The sequence below is a fragment of the Pristiophorus japonicus genome, chromosome 15 (genome assembly GCF_044704955.1).
Source record: "Pristiophorus japonicus isolate sPriJap1 chromosome 15, sPriJap1.hap1, whole genome shotgun sequence".
Lineage (NCBI taxonomy): Eukaryota > Metazoa > Chordata > Chondrichthyes > Pristiophoridae > Pristiophorus > Pristiophorus japonicus.
This window is the reverse complement of record NC_091991.1, coordinates 138933309-138948823: the sequence shown is the minus strand read 5'-3', so window position 1 is coordinate 138948823 and position 15515 is coordinate 138933309. Positions and strand designations below refer to the sequence as shown.

The window sequence follows — 15515 nt, the reverse complement described above, 5'->3', positions numbered from 1 at the left end:
GCTCAGTGGCGGGAAGCAAAGGGTAATGGTCGATGGGTGTTTTTGTGACTGGAGAGCTGTATCCAGTGGGGTTCCGCAGGGCTCAGTGCTGGGTCCTTTACTTTTTGTGGTATGTATCAATGATTTAGACTTCAATGTAGAGGACATGATTAAGAAGTTTGCAGATGATACAAAAACTGGCTGTGTGGTTGATAGTGAGGAAGAAAGCTGCAGACTGGAGGAAGATATCAATGGACTAGTCACGTGGGCAGAACAGTGGCAAAGAAGTGTGAGCTAATGCATTTAGGGAAAGCTAACAAGGCAAGGGAATGCACAATAAATTGGATACTGAGAAGTGTAGAAGAACAGCGAGATCTTGGAGTGTATGTCCACAGATCCCTGGAGGCAGCAGGACAGGTAGATAAGTAGTTAAGAAGGCATATGGGAAACTTGCCTTTATTAGCCGAGGCATAGAATATAAGAGCAGGGAGGTTATGCTTGAACTGTATAAAACACTAGTTAGGCCACAGCTAGAGTACAGTGTACAGTTCTGGTAACCACTATACTGGAAAGATGTGATTGCACTAGAGAGGGTACAGAGGAGATTTACAAGGATGTTGCCAAGACTGGAGAATTTTAGCTATGAGGAAAGATTGGATAGGCTGGGGTTGATGTCTTTGGAACAGACTTGATTGAGGTGTATAAAATTATGAGGGGCCTAGATAGAGTGACTAGGAAGGATCTATTTCCCTTAGCAGAGAGGTCAATACCAGGGGGGGCATAGATTTAAAGTAATTGGTAGAAGAATTAGAGGGGAGTGAGGAGAATTATTTTCACCTAGAGGGTGGTGGGGGTCTGGAACTTATTGACTCAAAGGGTGGTAGAGGCAAAACCTCATTGCATTTAAAAAGTACCTGGATATGCACTTGAAGTGCCATAACTTATAAGGCTATGGACAAAGAGCTGGAAAGTGGAATTAGGGTGAATAGCTCTTTTTCGGCCGGCACAGACACAATGGACCAAATGGCCTCCTTCTGTGCCATAAATTTCTATGATTCTATGGGGCCAAGTTTCGGCCCGAGTTGCTCCTGTTTTTTTGGAGCAACTAGTTTAAAATGGAGTATCTTAGAAATTGCAATTCTCGGCATTTAGTTTGCTCCAGTTCTAGTCAGTTAAAACAGTTTCAGTTTGGAACAAAAGGGGGCGTGTCCAGCCACTTACGCCTGTTTTGAAAGTTTAGGCAGTGAAAACTTACTCCAAACTAACTTAGAATGGAGTAAATGTAGATTTTTGTACACTCAGAAAAACCTTGCCTACACTTAGAAAATCAGGCGTAGGTTACAAATCAGGCGTAGGGAAGGGGGGGGGGTGTTTAAAGGGAAGTTTACAAACATTAAATACTTCAGTTTTACAAATAAAGAGCCATCATCAATAATAAATGATAAATACAACAATAAATCAACCAATAAATCAATCAAAAAAAATGAATAAAAAATTTTTAAAAATTTTAAAATCAACAAATAAAACATTTTCTACTCACCGACTGCAGCACCGGGAGCCCTCCAACGGCGTGCTGGGACGGCCCCGACCCCCCACCCCCCCCAATGTGTCTCTGTCAGTGTCTCTATCTCTCTGTCTGTCTGTGTGTGTCTCTCACTCTCTGTCTGTCAGTGTCTGTGTTTCTGACAGCGAGGGGAGGGGGAGGTGGGGGGGGGAGGGAGGGAGGGGGAGAGGGAGAGGGAGGGAAGGGAGGAAGGGAGGGAGGGGTAAGAGAGGGAGGGGAGGGGGAGAAGGGAGGGAGGGGGAGAAGGGAGGGAGGGGGAGAAGGGAGGGAGGGGGAGAAGGGAGGGAGGGGGAGGAGGGGGGGAGAGGGGGGGGGAGAGGGGGGGAGGAGGGGGGGAGAGGGAGAGAGGGAGGGAGGGTGCGTGAGAGGGAGGGTGCGTGAGAGGGAGGGAGGGTAAGAGGGAGGGAGGGAGAAAGGGAGGGAGGGGGAAAGGGAGAAGGGAGGAAGGGAAAGGGAGAAGGGAGGGGTAGAAGGGAGGAAGGAAGGGATGGAGGGAGGGGGAGAGAGCAGAGGGAGGCTGAACAGGCCGAGCCCAAGACTGGGCAGGGCCTGTCCCCAGCACCGGATTTAAAGGTAGGTGGCCGGGGGGAGTGGGGGAAGCGGGAGTCGAGCTGGGTCAGGTCGGGTCCGGTCCGGGGGTGAGTCAAGTCGGGTCGGCGCGGCGGGTTGGGTCCGGTTCAGGGGGCGGGGAGCGGGAGTCGAATCGGGTCCGGGGGGGGGGGGAGGTGGCGGGAGAGTCGGGTTGGGACGAAGCAGGAGCTTGGCCACGGGAGGTGCAGCCTGATCCACGCAGCCCCAGTGAGGCCATTCGGCCAGGGCTAGGGGCTGCGTGCTTCGGGCCCCTCCCACACAGTTTTGGGCGCCTGGAGCTACTGCACATGCGCGCCCACTGTTGCGCGCCTGTGCAGAGGCCCCGGCACAGTTTTCAGCGCAGGGACCTGGCTCCACCCCCCACAGCTTGTGCTGCGCCGCGCCCAGCTCCAGAGGACCTGCAGGGAGCCGGAGAATCGGTAAGTATTTTTTTAGGCGCACTTTCTGGCGCGAAAAACGGGCATCCAGGTCGGGGCTTGGGCCCTATGAATCTATGATTTAAAGGGACTGAATGTCAATCCTAACATCAACCATCAGTTGAACTCTGATTCCCGTCTGTGGAAAGGTTCAGCAGCTCTTGGTCAGAATTACTTGACAGAATACCTCATGGAAATGAACACTTCACTTCAAATATAGAAGGAAAACATATCCTGACTCCGCAGATTGTGTTTGCTTCCAACTAGTGCATTAACAATGGCCAAAGATGTCAGTGAGGCACAACATTATACCCTCTCAGCTAATGGAAAAGGTGGGGACTGAGAAAGATGATAAAACATGGGAAGGAGTAATCTAAAGTGTTAAAAGGAACTATATTCAAACTGTTAAGTTGACAATATTATTATAGCTTATGGTACAAAAATCAATTTAATGTCTAAGACAGTAAGATAATCATTGTAACAAGGAGAGTGCAGAACCATACCTAACATCTTACTGACATAAGGCTCAATGTCTACATCCTGTAAATGCTGATGCGTGTGGGCATGATATAGGCGCAACGTGGAATCCAGGCGAATTGATATCCAGACCCCATCTCCGATCCATGCCAACTGGCGTACTTGGCTTTCCCTTCTTGGGTGAGCATCAAAAGACTTCTGTTGTAGAAATAACAAATGGGAAAATAACAAGAGTTTGACATCGGGCGATGGGTCCACAGATACAACACCTATAAGAATATTGTGACAAAAACCCTGATAACCTCCTCTTTCTCTTTATATGGTGTAAGCATCAAAATGGAGAATTCCAAAGCCGTGGGAGTAAAATAAACCATGGGACTGGGTGATACAGTGGACTGTCACATTGTACTTTCACCTCTGGGACCCGAGTCAGAATCCAAATTACAGCATGAAAATTTTCCCTCTCTGCCAGCTGTCAGGAACTTTATGTGAAACGAGTTTTGCCAGCACCAATCCAGTTCCCATTGCGGAAAATGTTACTGTTATTGGTGATTATCTGCAGTTGTGGCTAAGGTACAGTATGAGGGAAGAATAGAGAGAGATTTACTCTGCTTTTACTCATGCGATATAAAACAACTTGATGTAAACAGTGGGTGCCAAGTGGGAAATTGTTCCATTGCCCAGCACTGGAACCATTCACTGTGACATAAAAAAAACTGTGGAAAAAAAATATATACTGGTGTATATATTTCATAAAAATTGAAGGTACTTAGAACCCTTTTAGAAGTTTATAACACCATCTCAGAGTTCTGCTATTGTTAATAAGCTGCCTGAGCTTTGATATTCTAGTTAATATGTGGAAATCACTGAAATACCATCAACAGCTGGAAACTGATGAGCAAAAATAACATTGATCCAACATTTGTGTTTCCATTTAGCTCTCATTCCATCATGCTGGACTTAGTGACTGAAGCAGAGTCCATGGCAGGAACTTTAAACTTCTGCAGGAATGTAAATCGAGCAATATTGGATCGTCTGCCCATCACTGGAATGGAAAGTCGGGTGGGGCATATAACAGGTAGCTGATTCGCTGTTGCCTGTTTTACTCCCCCACCACAGTTGAAAGTTCCAACCCACATCAACACTTAGGAATGGGCTGAAAGAGGAATAGAGGGATATGGGGACAGGATGCACACATGGGTTTGGGACTACTGGCCGTGTGGAGGATAAACAACAATATGGACTAGTTGGACCGAACGGCCCACTGTAATTTCTGTGTAATTCAGAATAAATAAGGTATTTGAATGGTTTCCTTTGTGCTATGAAATATGGTCAAGACATACTGTCATTTAGGGCTTAATTTTGCAGGGGAACAGTGGGCGCGATCAGTGGTTTTCCCCCCCAGTGGGTCTGGACCCTGCTGTGAACTCGCCGTCACGCACCTTTACCAAATATCGGGTCTGTCAGCGCTGAGCAGCCCTGACATGCAGCGGCGGGGGAGGCAATTAAAAATATTAGGGGCCGAAATTGCTTCTTTTTATAAGAGCCGTGAAGAGGTGGCCACGGGTTGGTAAGGAATCACCTTAACCGACCCGTGGCCACTTCCGCCCCAATGTTGACACCAGTTCTGCCGTGCTACAAAAAAAATTCAAAGAGCTGAATATCTCCGGACATGGGGCGGACATAACACTTAAAAAACAGTAGGTGCACCCCATTTCGGGCAGAGGGTAATTTCGGCCCCTTAGTGTCTTGTTTACAGTCACTTATGAATGTTTTTTTTCCCCCTGCTTTTTAGATTGACAGGTCGCCCACTGTGCTGAGACCTCGTCTGTGAAGCTGAGGTGGGGGGTCAGTGGCCATTGAATTAGCGGATGAGTTGATAGCTTCAAATGTCAAGTCAAAGCGCCCGGCTGACTGAGAAATGTTCCCATAACCACTAGTTTCTCTAAACTTTATTTCCACATCCAGATTCAGGATGCTGCAAGTCTTTACACAAGTCTCCATCCAGTCTGACCTCAATATCTCTCCCACCATTGACAGATCACTTCTGTCATCTCTACATCATATGCCATCTATTCCATCAGCATTGGTGCCCTTGAAACACTCTCATCTTGGTCCTCAGAATCCCACCACAATCAGCCCCAACACCAGCAGCACCAGGCACACCAACAACACCAACCTTCTGCGCAATCAATTGATGCTGCACAGGACATAGGGCATCAGCACCTGACCACATTGCTGCTCAGGATGCAGGGATGGCTTCACCATGGCCAGATTTACTTCACTTGATGCTGTACAACCTGGCTGCCAGATGATGTGCCAGGTTGGCACCACCCTACACCAACACCATAAAGCATCGCTACAATGACCAAACCATTCCTTTCATACTCATCACCATTGCGGGGGTACCGTTATGTCTCACCATTCACTGCATCTTACTAAGCCACTTCCAAAGGTGTTCACAAATCTATCCAAGAATGCAAAGTGTTGAAAATAAAGGTTTCAATTTTTGACGCCACAGTAACAGAAACTTTACATGAACATTGCATAAAACACCCACGAGTCAACCCTTGTGTGTTATTAGTTGGTGTGAATGCATTAGGATGAGGGCGACTGTGACGGCTGGCTAATGAGATGGGGATGGTTGGAGGTGCAAGGTAAGCTGGTGTGAGTAAAGATGTGCTGGAGTAGGGAAGGCAGATTGATGGGGACGTGATGAGAGGCACAGCAGGATGAGGTTGAGTGTGACTTTGTACTAACGTTTCGTGTTCCACTGGGATAACTGAAACATTTGCGGCACTGCACCCAGGTCCTCCTGACCACATCCCTGCTTGTGCCCTCCTCTGCAATGTGCAACCAGGCTGTCTTGATCTCCTGCGGAAGTCTCTTCCGCTCATGGGAAGGGAAGAGGACATTCCTGTGTGCTGTGACTCTCTCCATAAGCCCTGGGAGAGCCTGCGGCAGCCCTGCACCTCTGTTCAGTGATTGTTAGTGTTTGCAGCACCTCAATGCTTTAGAACACTGACAGCACAAATGTGAAAAGAAAGTTGGCCATGGTCCCTTTAAGGAAACCGACTGATGATGCTTCATCAAATGATGTCATCAGACCTGCTTCCTCTAATCGGCCGGGAAACGCGCTGGGTGGGCTTAACAAGCCCAATCATGGTAGATTCATTTCAGAGGCTGGGATGGAGCTAGCAGCGGGGTTAGGACCCGTCACCAACGTCGCCCGCCACAGACCTGCTGAGATTCGTAAATTCTAGTCCTTAGTGTGTGATTCCCAGTAGCTGGATTAGAAAATGAAATCTGAATATCAAAGGAGTCGGCAGAATTATCACTATGGCTGAAACAGGTGTATTTTAATGTTAGATATTTGGATTACTGTCAACTTAATCACAGCTTCTTGATTGTTTGAACCACACTTTCCATTATCGGGTATTCAACATGTAAAATACAGTATAAACATGACACTACATCGGTGCTGTTTGTTTTGAGAGAAATTCTATTGTTTCTTTTCTTGTTCCCTTAAGCCTCCAGCACCAGATGGATTTCAGGCTATGTCATTTTAGTTTAAAAAAATGCTACTATTGAACTAAACTTAGCTCTTAAGGCTTAAATTCACAGAACAGCATAATTTACAGATATACTTTTGGTTCCCAATGGGGTGTCGGAACCAGCAATCTACAGACATAGAAAGAAAATTTAACATTCTAGCCACCGTGCATATTTTTTGCTGCTGCAATAATCTTCTTCCTTTGATCTCAGCAGGGGTTCCTGCCAGATTATGCTGGTGGATGGGACTGGAGCGTAGTCAGTTTTGACTTGGATGATGTGGAATCTATATGGGTAGAGCTGCAGAACACCAAAGGGCAAAAACCATTAGTGGGAGTTGTGTACAGACCACCAAACAGTAGTAGTGATGTTGGGGAGGACATCAAACAGGAAATTAGGAATGCATGCAATAAAGGTGCAGCAGTTATCATGGGTGACTTTAATATGTATATAGATTGGGCTAACCAAATTGGAAGCAATACGGTGGAGGAGGATTTCCTGGAGTGCATAAGGGATGGTTTTCTAGACCAATATGTCGAGGAACCAACTAGGGGGGAGGCCATCCTAGACTGGCTGTTGTGTAATGAGAGAGGATTAATTAGCAATCTCGTTGTGCGAGGCCCCTTGGGGAAGAGTGACCATAATAAAGGTGGAATTCTACATTAGGATGGAGAATGAAACAGTTAATTCAGAGACCATGGTCCAGAACTTAAAGAAGGGTAACTTTGAAGGTATGAGGCGTGAATTGGCTAGGATAGATTGGCGAATGATACTTAATGGGTTGACAGTGGATGGGCAATGGCAGATATTTAGAGACCACATGGATGAACTACAACAATTGTACATCCCTGTCTCGCGTAAAAATAAAAAAGGGAAGGTGGCTCAACCGTGGCTATCAAGGGAAATCAGGGATAGTATTAAAGCCAAATAAGTGGCATACAAATTGGCCAGAAATAGCAGCGAATTCAGGGACTGGGAGAAATTTAGAACTCAGCAGAGGAGGACAAAGGGTTTGATTAGGGCAGGGAAAATAGAGTAAGAGAGGAAGTTTGCAGGGAACATTAAGACGGACTGCAAAAGCTTCTATAGATATGTAAAGAAAAAAAGGTTAGTAAAGACAAACGTATGTCCCCTGCAGTCAGAATCAGGGGAAGTCATAACGGGGAACAAAGAAATGGCAGACCAATTGAACAAGTACTTTGGTTCGGTATTCACTGAGGAGGACACAAACAACCTTCCAGACATAAAAGGGGTCAGAGGGTCTAGTAAGAAGGAGGAACTGAGGGAAATCCTTATTAGTCGGGAAATTGTGTTGGGGAAATTGATGGGATTGAAGGCCGATAAATCCCCAGGGTCTAATGGACTGCATCCCAGAGTACTTAAGGAGGTGGCCTTGGAAATAGCGGATGCATTGAGAGTCATTTTCCAACATTTCATGGACTCTAGATCAGTTCCTATGGAGTGGAGGGTAGCCAATGTAACCCCACTTTTTAAAAAAAGGTGGGAGAGAGAAAACAGGGAATAAAAGACTGGTCAGCTTGACATCGGTAGTGGGTAAAATGATGGAACCAATTATTAAGGATGTCATAGCAGCGCATTTGGAAAGAGGTGAGATGATAGGTCCAAGTCAGCATGGATTTGTGAAAGGGAAATCATGCTTGACAAATCTTCTGGAATTTTTTGAGGATGTTTCCAGTAGAGTGGACTGGAAGAACCAGTTGATGTGGTGTATTTGGACTTTCAGAAGGCTTTCGACAAGGTCCCACACAAGAGATTAATGCGCAAAGTTAAAGCACATTGGATTGGGGGTAGTGTGCTGACGTGGATTGAGAACTGGTTGGCAGACAGGAAGCAAAGAGTAGGAGTAAATGGGTACTTTTCAGAATGGCAGGCAGTAACTAGTGGGGTACCGCAAGGTTCTGTGCTGGAGCCCCAGCTGTTTACATTGTACATTAATGATTTAGACGAGGGGATTAAATGTAGTATATCCAAATTTGCGGATGACACTAAGTTGGGTGGCAGTGTGAGCTGCGAGGAGGATGCTATGAGGCTGCAGAGTGACTTGGATAGGTTAGGTGAGTGGGCAAATGCATGGCAGATGAAGTATAATGTGGATAAATGTGAGGCTATCCACTTTGGTGGTAAAAACAGAGAGACAGACTATTATCTGAATGGTGACAGATTAGGAAAAGGAGAGGTGCAACGAGACGTGGGTGTCATGGTACATCAGTCATTGAAGGTTGGCATGCAAGGACAGCAGGCGGTTAAGAAAGCAAATGGCATGTTGGCCTTCATAGCGAGGGAATTTGAGTACAGGGGCAGGGAGGTGTTACTACAGTTGTACAGGGCCTTGGTGAGGCCACACCTGGAGTATTGTGTGCAGTTTTGGTCTCCTAACTTGAGGAAGGACATTCTTGCTATTGAGGGAGTGCAGCGAAGGTTCACCAGACTGATTCTCGGGATGGCGGGACTGACCTATCAAGAAAGACTGGATCAACTGGGCTTGTATTCACTGGAGTTCAGAAGAATGAGAGGGGATCTCATAGAAACATTTAAAATTCTGACGGGTTTAGACAGGTTAGATGCAGGAAGAATGTTCCCAATGTTGGGGAAGTCCAGAACCAGGGGTCACAGTCTAAGGATAAGGGGTAAGCCATTTAGGACCGAGATGAGGAGAAACTTCTTCACCCAGAGAGTGGTGAACCTGTGGAATTCTCTACCACAGAAAGTTGTTGAGGCCAATTCACTAAATATATTCAAAAAGGATGTAGATGTAGTCCTTACTACTAGGGGGAATCAAGGAGTATGGTGAGAAAGCAGGAATCGGGTACTGAAGTTGCATGTTCAGCCATGAATTCATTGAATGGCGGTGCAGGCTCGAAGGGCCGAATGGCCTACTCCGGCACCTATTTTCTATGTTTCTATGACTAAAAGCTGATTCTGAAGCCAGACTTTTAAAAAGAAACAGAAAGAGCTATAAAAGCAGGAGGCAGTCAGGCAACAAAGTGCTGCAAGAAGGTTGGAAAGATCGGAGATTGCAGGGGGAGGAGGTTCATCCTTGGGCTATGGGCCAGAATGCAGAGGCGTTATTGTGTAAAGTCTAGCAAGACGATCCGCTGAAGTAGAGTAGAGTAGCATGTTCATTATTTTTATGTTATTACACAAAGATTATTTGTATCCATTGAGTAAAGTAAATCCTATCATAACAATTGCTCTGTACACTCACCTTGCTGTGGAATAAAGCAGTTTTACAATTGAAACCTCACCTCATCTGGTGAGATTAAAGAAATATACTTGAAAAAGACATGGATAACTGGTTCAGGACACTATGGGGCTGAAATTGCCCACCGCCCGAAACGAGTCACACCTACCGCTCTTGAAGTATTCCGGCTGCCCCAATGCATGGGGTAGCCAAACCGGAGAAATTCAGCACTTTCTGCTTTTCTTGTTGGAACGGGTGGAAATGGTCTCATCATCGAGGCGGACGCGAGGTCGGATCGGAAGTGGGGGCAGGGCAGAGTGGCCTCATCATCAGGGCGAAAGTGGGGGCGGGTGGGAGTGGCCGATGTTATAAGTCATCAGTGCCATGCTGACGATGTCATCACGCTGACGATGCCACAATGTCCCTCCCCTTCAGTTAAAGGGGAGGACCGCTGCGAACTCTGCAGCCACTTTAGTGACAAATACTGGGCTACCCGGGAGGGTTTTGGCCGGGCCAGTGGCCTGGCACCCAAGAGGGGGTGCCAGGCTACCTGTTGGCGGCCCGGCCGAACCCGCGGCCATAATTGTCGAACCGACCTGGAAGTCGGCCGACAAAACAATGCATGGAGTCACCGGCAGCGCCATCTCCCTTTAAGGGCAGCTGCACCAGAAAGGGTACTGACAGCTTTGGGCACTGACCGGCGGCGACACCACTCCAGCGGGACAATTTTCAAGAGGGGCAATTTCGGGAAGGGGTTGTCGCCGGTCGGTAATTGGTTGGCACATGCATGCCGCGGCAGGAAAGCGGGCGGAGCTGTTCCCGTCTGCCCTTTCAGGTAGATGTAAAAGATCCCGGGGCACTACTTCAAAGAGCAGCAGGCGAGTTATCCCTGGTGTCCTGGCCAATATTTATCCCTCAATCAACATAACAAAAAATACAGATTATCTTGTCATTATCACATTGTTGTTTGTGGGAGTTGGTGTGCGCAAACTGGCTGCCGCCTTTCCTACATTACAACAGTGACTACACTCAAAAAGTACTTAATTGGCTGTAAAACGCTTTGAGATGTCTGGTTGTCGTGAATGGCGCTCTGGAAATCCAAGTCTTTTTTACACCGCTCCAAAAGTGAGAAGGGCAATTTATAAAATGGCGGCCCCTCCGCGGAGACTCGGCGGCCAGTCCGCTCCGACCCGTGGCCACGGGTCTTATAGAAAGGGGCAATTTCAGCCCCAAGGATTTCCATTGTTACAGATCAGGATTATGTAAGTAGATACAGGACCATGTGAATCAACTCCCATAAAAGTAAAACACTCAGCCCGCTTAAGGGAGAAGCTGACACCACTGAACCATGGAAGGTATCTAAAGCTGACCTGAATTCGTAACAGCTTTTAATGTTTCAATAACGTATAATTTGATTAGCCTCTAGGAAAAAGCTTCTGGACTAATTTATAAAACAAACAATCTGGCCTGTGTATTGCAGTCAAGTGTGCTTCTGTCTCCATTTTGAAGTTTTGCAGTAAAAGACAGATACCATTTTAACTCTAGTTATTCAAAACTAAATATAGAAATGTTCCCTAATTGACACAGGATAATTGGTTTTGCCTAGGTCCCGGCAGGAGGGAGAAATCAAAGCATAGAGGGATTAGAACAAATTGCAATAACTACTCAGCAAGCAGAGGAAGAAAAATCAAAATCAGTGTGATATAAAAATGGACTCAATTACTTTATTTCATGCTTATTTCAATCGTTGCTGCAACATATTACTGAAGCTGACACCTTTGATGGCGTCCAAGGATTTCTGACATTGATGAAAGGTCATGGACCTGAAACGTTAACTCTGTTTCTCTCCCTATAGATGCTGCCTGACCCGCTGAGTGTTTCCAGCAGTTTCTGTTTTTATATGATATATCATTGAAGCTATCCTGTTCACAACAGGAATTCTTCTCCATCTAAAAACCTGAAGGTACCACTTTAAATTCATAGCAAAATGTTTCCTGTGCTTCTTCGTTATGGGTCAGGTTCCACCAGCACATACTTGGCACTGCATGGAGTCAGCCTAAAAAACACAAAACCCTCTATATTACACATCTACACTATTAAAATTTGTATGGCTACGTGCATTTCCTGTTGTCCATTCCTAGTACTTTACTTCAGCCCTCCGATGTCAAAATAAATGTAAAAAAAGTCAGTGCTGGCCTTCTGGTGGCCCTGCCCGATCCTTTCCCTTGACCCTCTGATCCTAAAATAAAGACAAAGCCAGAAAATAAATAAATAATCACTCCCATTAACGGCAATTCCTTTGCTTTCCCCATTACTGGTATTGTTTAAGCTGCCCGACTGCCCACCTTTGAATTAATATATTGGCCCAGCTTTATTTGTCCCTGTGCTCTACCAGTATCTTGAAGTTTAATGCTTTCTGTGCTGCTAGTCTTTTTGGGCTACTGTGTGTTCACCCCCCTACCCCCCACCCCTGTCAATCCATCCATCAATTCATTGAGTACTCATGGTTCGGACTTTATAGGACATTGGATTGGCAAAATGGAGCATTTTGTCCCAATGTTAAATAAATAACAATTGGTTACTTTGCCAATTCTTTTCCCCACCACCAGATAGCCAGCCACTGCCCAATTAATAAATCGTCCTGAGGTTAATTAAATAAGTAATAATTGGTTCCTTTCCTCATGCTGCCTGTTTGCTCACTGTCAAAATAAATAAGTAAATACTGGCTGAGTCGTTATTACCACTGGATAAATAACTGCAGATCTTTAGTAGCTGTGTATGACACAATAATATTATCTGTCCCAGGTCTACCCAACGCATACCTCAATCTGCATTGTTTTAGGCTGAATGACGTGGATCTTGTTCTTGTAGCCGCACCAGACCTTGTCGTGTACAACAGCCATGCATCGGATGGAGTGGTTTGGGTGCCGCAAGTCCATGAGGTGGTAATTACTCAGGTCCCATTGACCATCTGCTTGGATAAAAATATATTGGTACTATTACTGTTGGTGACAAGCGTCCCAAGCGTCTGCCCCCACTTCCCTTCTGGAGCAACTATCTCGATGTTACTCCCGACCATTTTTGTTACACACAATGATGGATGCAATAAACACATTGTAACTTGTTACGTTTCCTCAATGAAAAAAATTATAAATTCAGCAAAACATTTTGCTTTTAAGAACATAAGAAATAGGAGCAGGAGTAGGCCATTTGGCCCCTTGAGCCTGCTCCGCCATTCAATAAGATCATGGCTGATCATCTACCTCAGCTCCTTCTTCTCCACTATTCCCCATATCGCTTGATTCCCTTCGTATCCAAAAATCTATCAATCTCTGCACTCAACGACTGAGCATCCACAGCTTTCTGGGGTAGAGAATTCCAAAGATTCCCAACTGTTTGAGTGAAGAAATTTCTCCTCATCTCAGTATTCCTAAATGGCCAATCACTTATTCTGAGACTGTGACCCCTGGTTCTACACTCCCTAGCTGAGAAAAACACCCTCCCAGCATCTATCCCGTCAAGCCCCTTAAGAATTTTATGTTTCAATGAAAGCACCTCTCATTCTTCTAAATTCTAGGGAATATAGGCTTAGTCTTTCCTCGCAGGACAATCCCCTCATCCCAGAAATCAGTTTAGTAAACCTACATTGCACTCCCTCTAAGGCAAGTATATCCTTCCTTAGGTAAGGAGACCAAAACTGTACACAGTGCTCGAGGTATGGTCACACTAAGGCCTTATATAATTGTAGTAAGACGTCTTTACTCCTATACTCTATAATCCCTTTGTAATAAAGGCCAAGATACTATTTGCTTGCTGCACCTGCATGTTAACTCTCTGTGATTTGTGTACAAGGGCACCTAGGTATCACTGAGGTGGGAAGTAAACAAAGAAGTAAAAAGTAATCGAGGTACGACATCACAGCCAAGAGGGTAAGTGATTGGCTGGCTGACTGGTGAGTAGTTTTTCTTTTTTCTTTATCTTTTTCTTATCAGAAGGAAACCTGTGTCATTGTTGCCAAATTAAGTAAATTAAGTAATTTAAGGGTTAAATCATGCCAGTTGAGCACAGCGCTGTGCCATGCTCCTCCTGTGCTATGTGCAGGAAGTGTGTCCAGCTGCAGCTCCTGATAGACCGCATTGCGACACTGGAGCTGAGCATCGATTCACTCTGGAGCATCGCGATGCTGAGGATGTCGTGAATAGCAAATTTAGTGAGTTGGTCACACCGCAGGTAAAGGTTACTCAGGCAGATAGGGAATGGGTGACCACCAGGCAGAGCAGTGGAAGGAAGGTAGTGCAGGGGTCCCCTGCGGTCATCCCCCTCCAAAACAGATACACCACCTTGGGTGGGGGATGTCTCATCAGGGGAGGGCAGCAGCAGCCACGTTCATGGCACCATGGGTGGTTCTGCTTCACAGAAGGGCAGGAAAAAGAGTAGGAGAGCTATAGTGGTAGGGGATTCTATTGTAAGGGGAATAGATAGACATTTCTGCGGCTGCAATCAAGACTCCAGGATGGTATGTTGCCTCCCTGGTGCAAGGGTAAGGATGTCTCGGAGCAGCTGCAGGACATTTTGGAGGGGGAGGGTGAACAGCCAGTTTTGTGATGCATATAGGTACCAACGATATAGGTAAAAAATGGGATGAGGTCCTACATACTGAATTTAGGGAGCTAGGAGCTAAATTAAAAAGCGGGACCTCAAAGGTAGTAATCTCAGGATTGCTATCAGTGCCACGTGCTAGTCAGAGTAGAAATAGCAGAATAGCTTAGATGAATATGTGGCTTGAGGAGTGGTGCAGGAGGGAGGGATTCAAATTCCTGGGACATTGGAACTGGTTCTGGGGGAGGTGGGACCAGTACAAACTGGACAGTCAGCATCTGGGCAGGACCGGAACCAATGTCTTAGCGGGAATGTTTGCTCGTGCTCTTGGGGAGGGGTTAAACTAATATGGCAGGGGGATGGGAACCTATGCAGGGAGACAGAGGGAAGTAAAATGGGGACAGAAGCAAAAGATAGAAAGAAGTAAAAGTAAAAGTGGAGGGCAGAGAAACCCAAGGCAAAAATCAAAAAGGGCCACATTACAGCAAAATTCTAAAGGGACAAAGTGTGTTAAAAAGACAAGCCTGAAGACTCTGTGCCTCAATGCGAGGAGTATTCGTAATAAGGTAGACAAATTAACTGCGCAGGCAGCTATTAACGAATATGATATAATTGGGATTACGGAGACATGGCTCCAGGGTGACCAAGGCTGGGAACTCAACATCCAGGGGTATTCAACATTCAGGAAGGATAGGCAGAAAGGAAAAGAAGGTGGGGTAGCGTTGCTGGTTAAAGAGGAAATTAACGCAATAGTAAGGAAGGACATTAGCTTGGATAATGTGGAATCTGTATGGGTAGAGCTGCGGAATACCAAAGGGCAGAAAACACGAGTGGGAGTTGTGTACAGACCACCAAACAGCAGTAGTGAGGTTAAGGACAGCATCAAACAAGAAATTAGAGATGCGTGCAATAAAGGTACAGCAGTTATCACGGGCGACTTTAATCTACATATAGATGGGCTAACCAAACTGGTAGCAATATGGTGGAGGAGGATTTCCTGTAGTGTATTAGGGATGGTTTTCTAGACCAATATGTCGAGGAACCAACTAGAGAGCTGGCCATCCTAGACTGGGTGATGTGTAATGAGAAAGGACTAATTAACAATCTTGTTGCATGAGGCCCCTTGGGGAAGAGT

The 15515-nt window shown here is 45.9% G+C and overlaps 1 protein-coding gene across 4 annotated transcripts in view; it reads right to left on the bottom strand.

Moving 5' to 3' along the window:
- Positions 1–15515, bottom strand: part of mapk8ip3 (mitogen-activated protein kinase 8 interacting protein 3) — a 255509-nt gene that overhangs the window by 23898 nt on the left and 216096 nt on the right. For 3 of the 4 annotated variants that reach the window (XM_070900984.1, XM_070900987.1, XM_070900986.1), the window contains 2 exons: positions 12604–12752; positions 3054–3225 (listed from right to left, as the gene is read on the bottom strand). In XM_070900984.1, the coding sequence (XP_070757085.1) occupies positions 3054–3225; positions 12604–12752 (321 nt within the window). Of the gene's footprint in view, positions 1–3053; positions 3226–12603; positions 12756–15515 lie in introns of all 4 variants that reach the window. The other variant, XM_070900985.1, reaches the window with a different exon arrangement.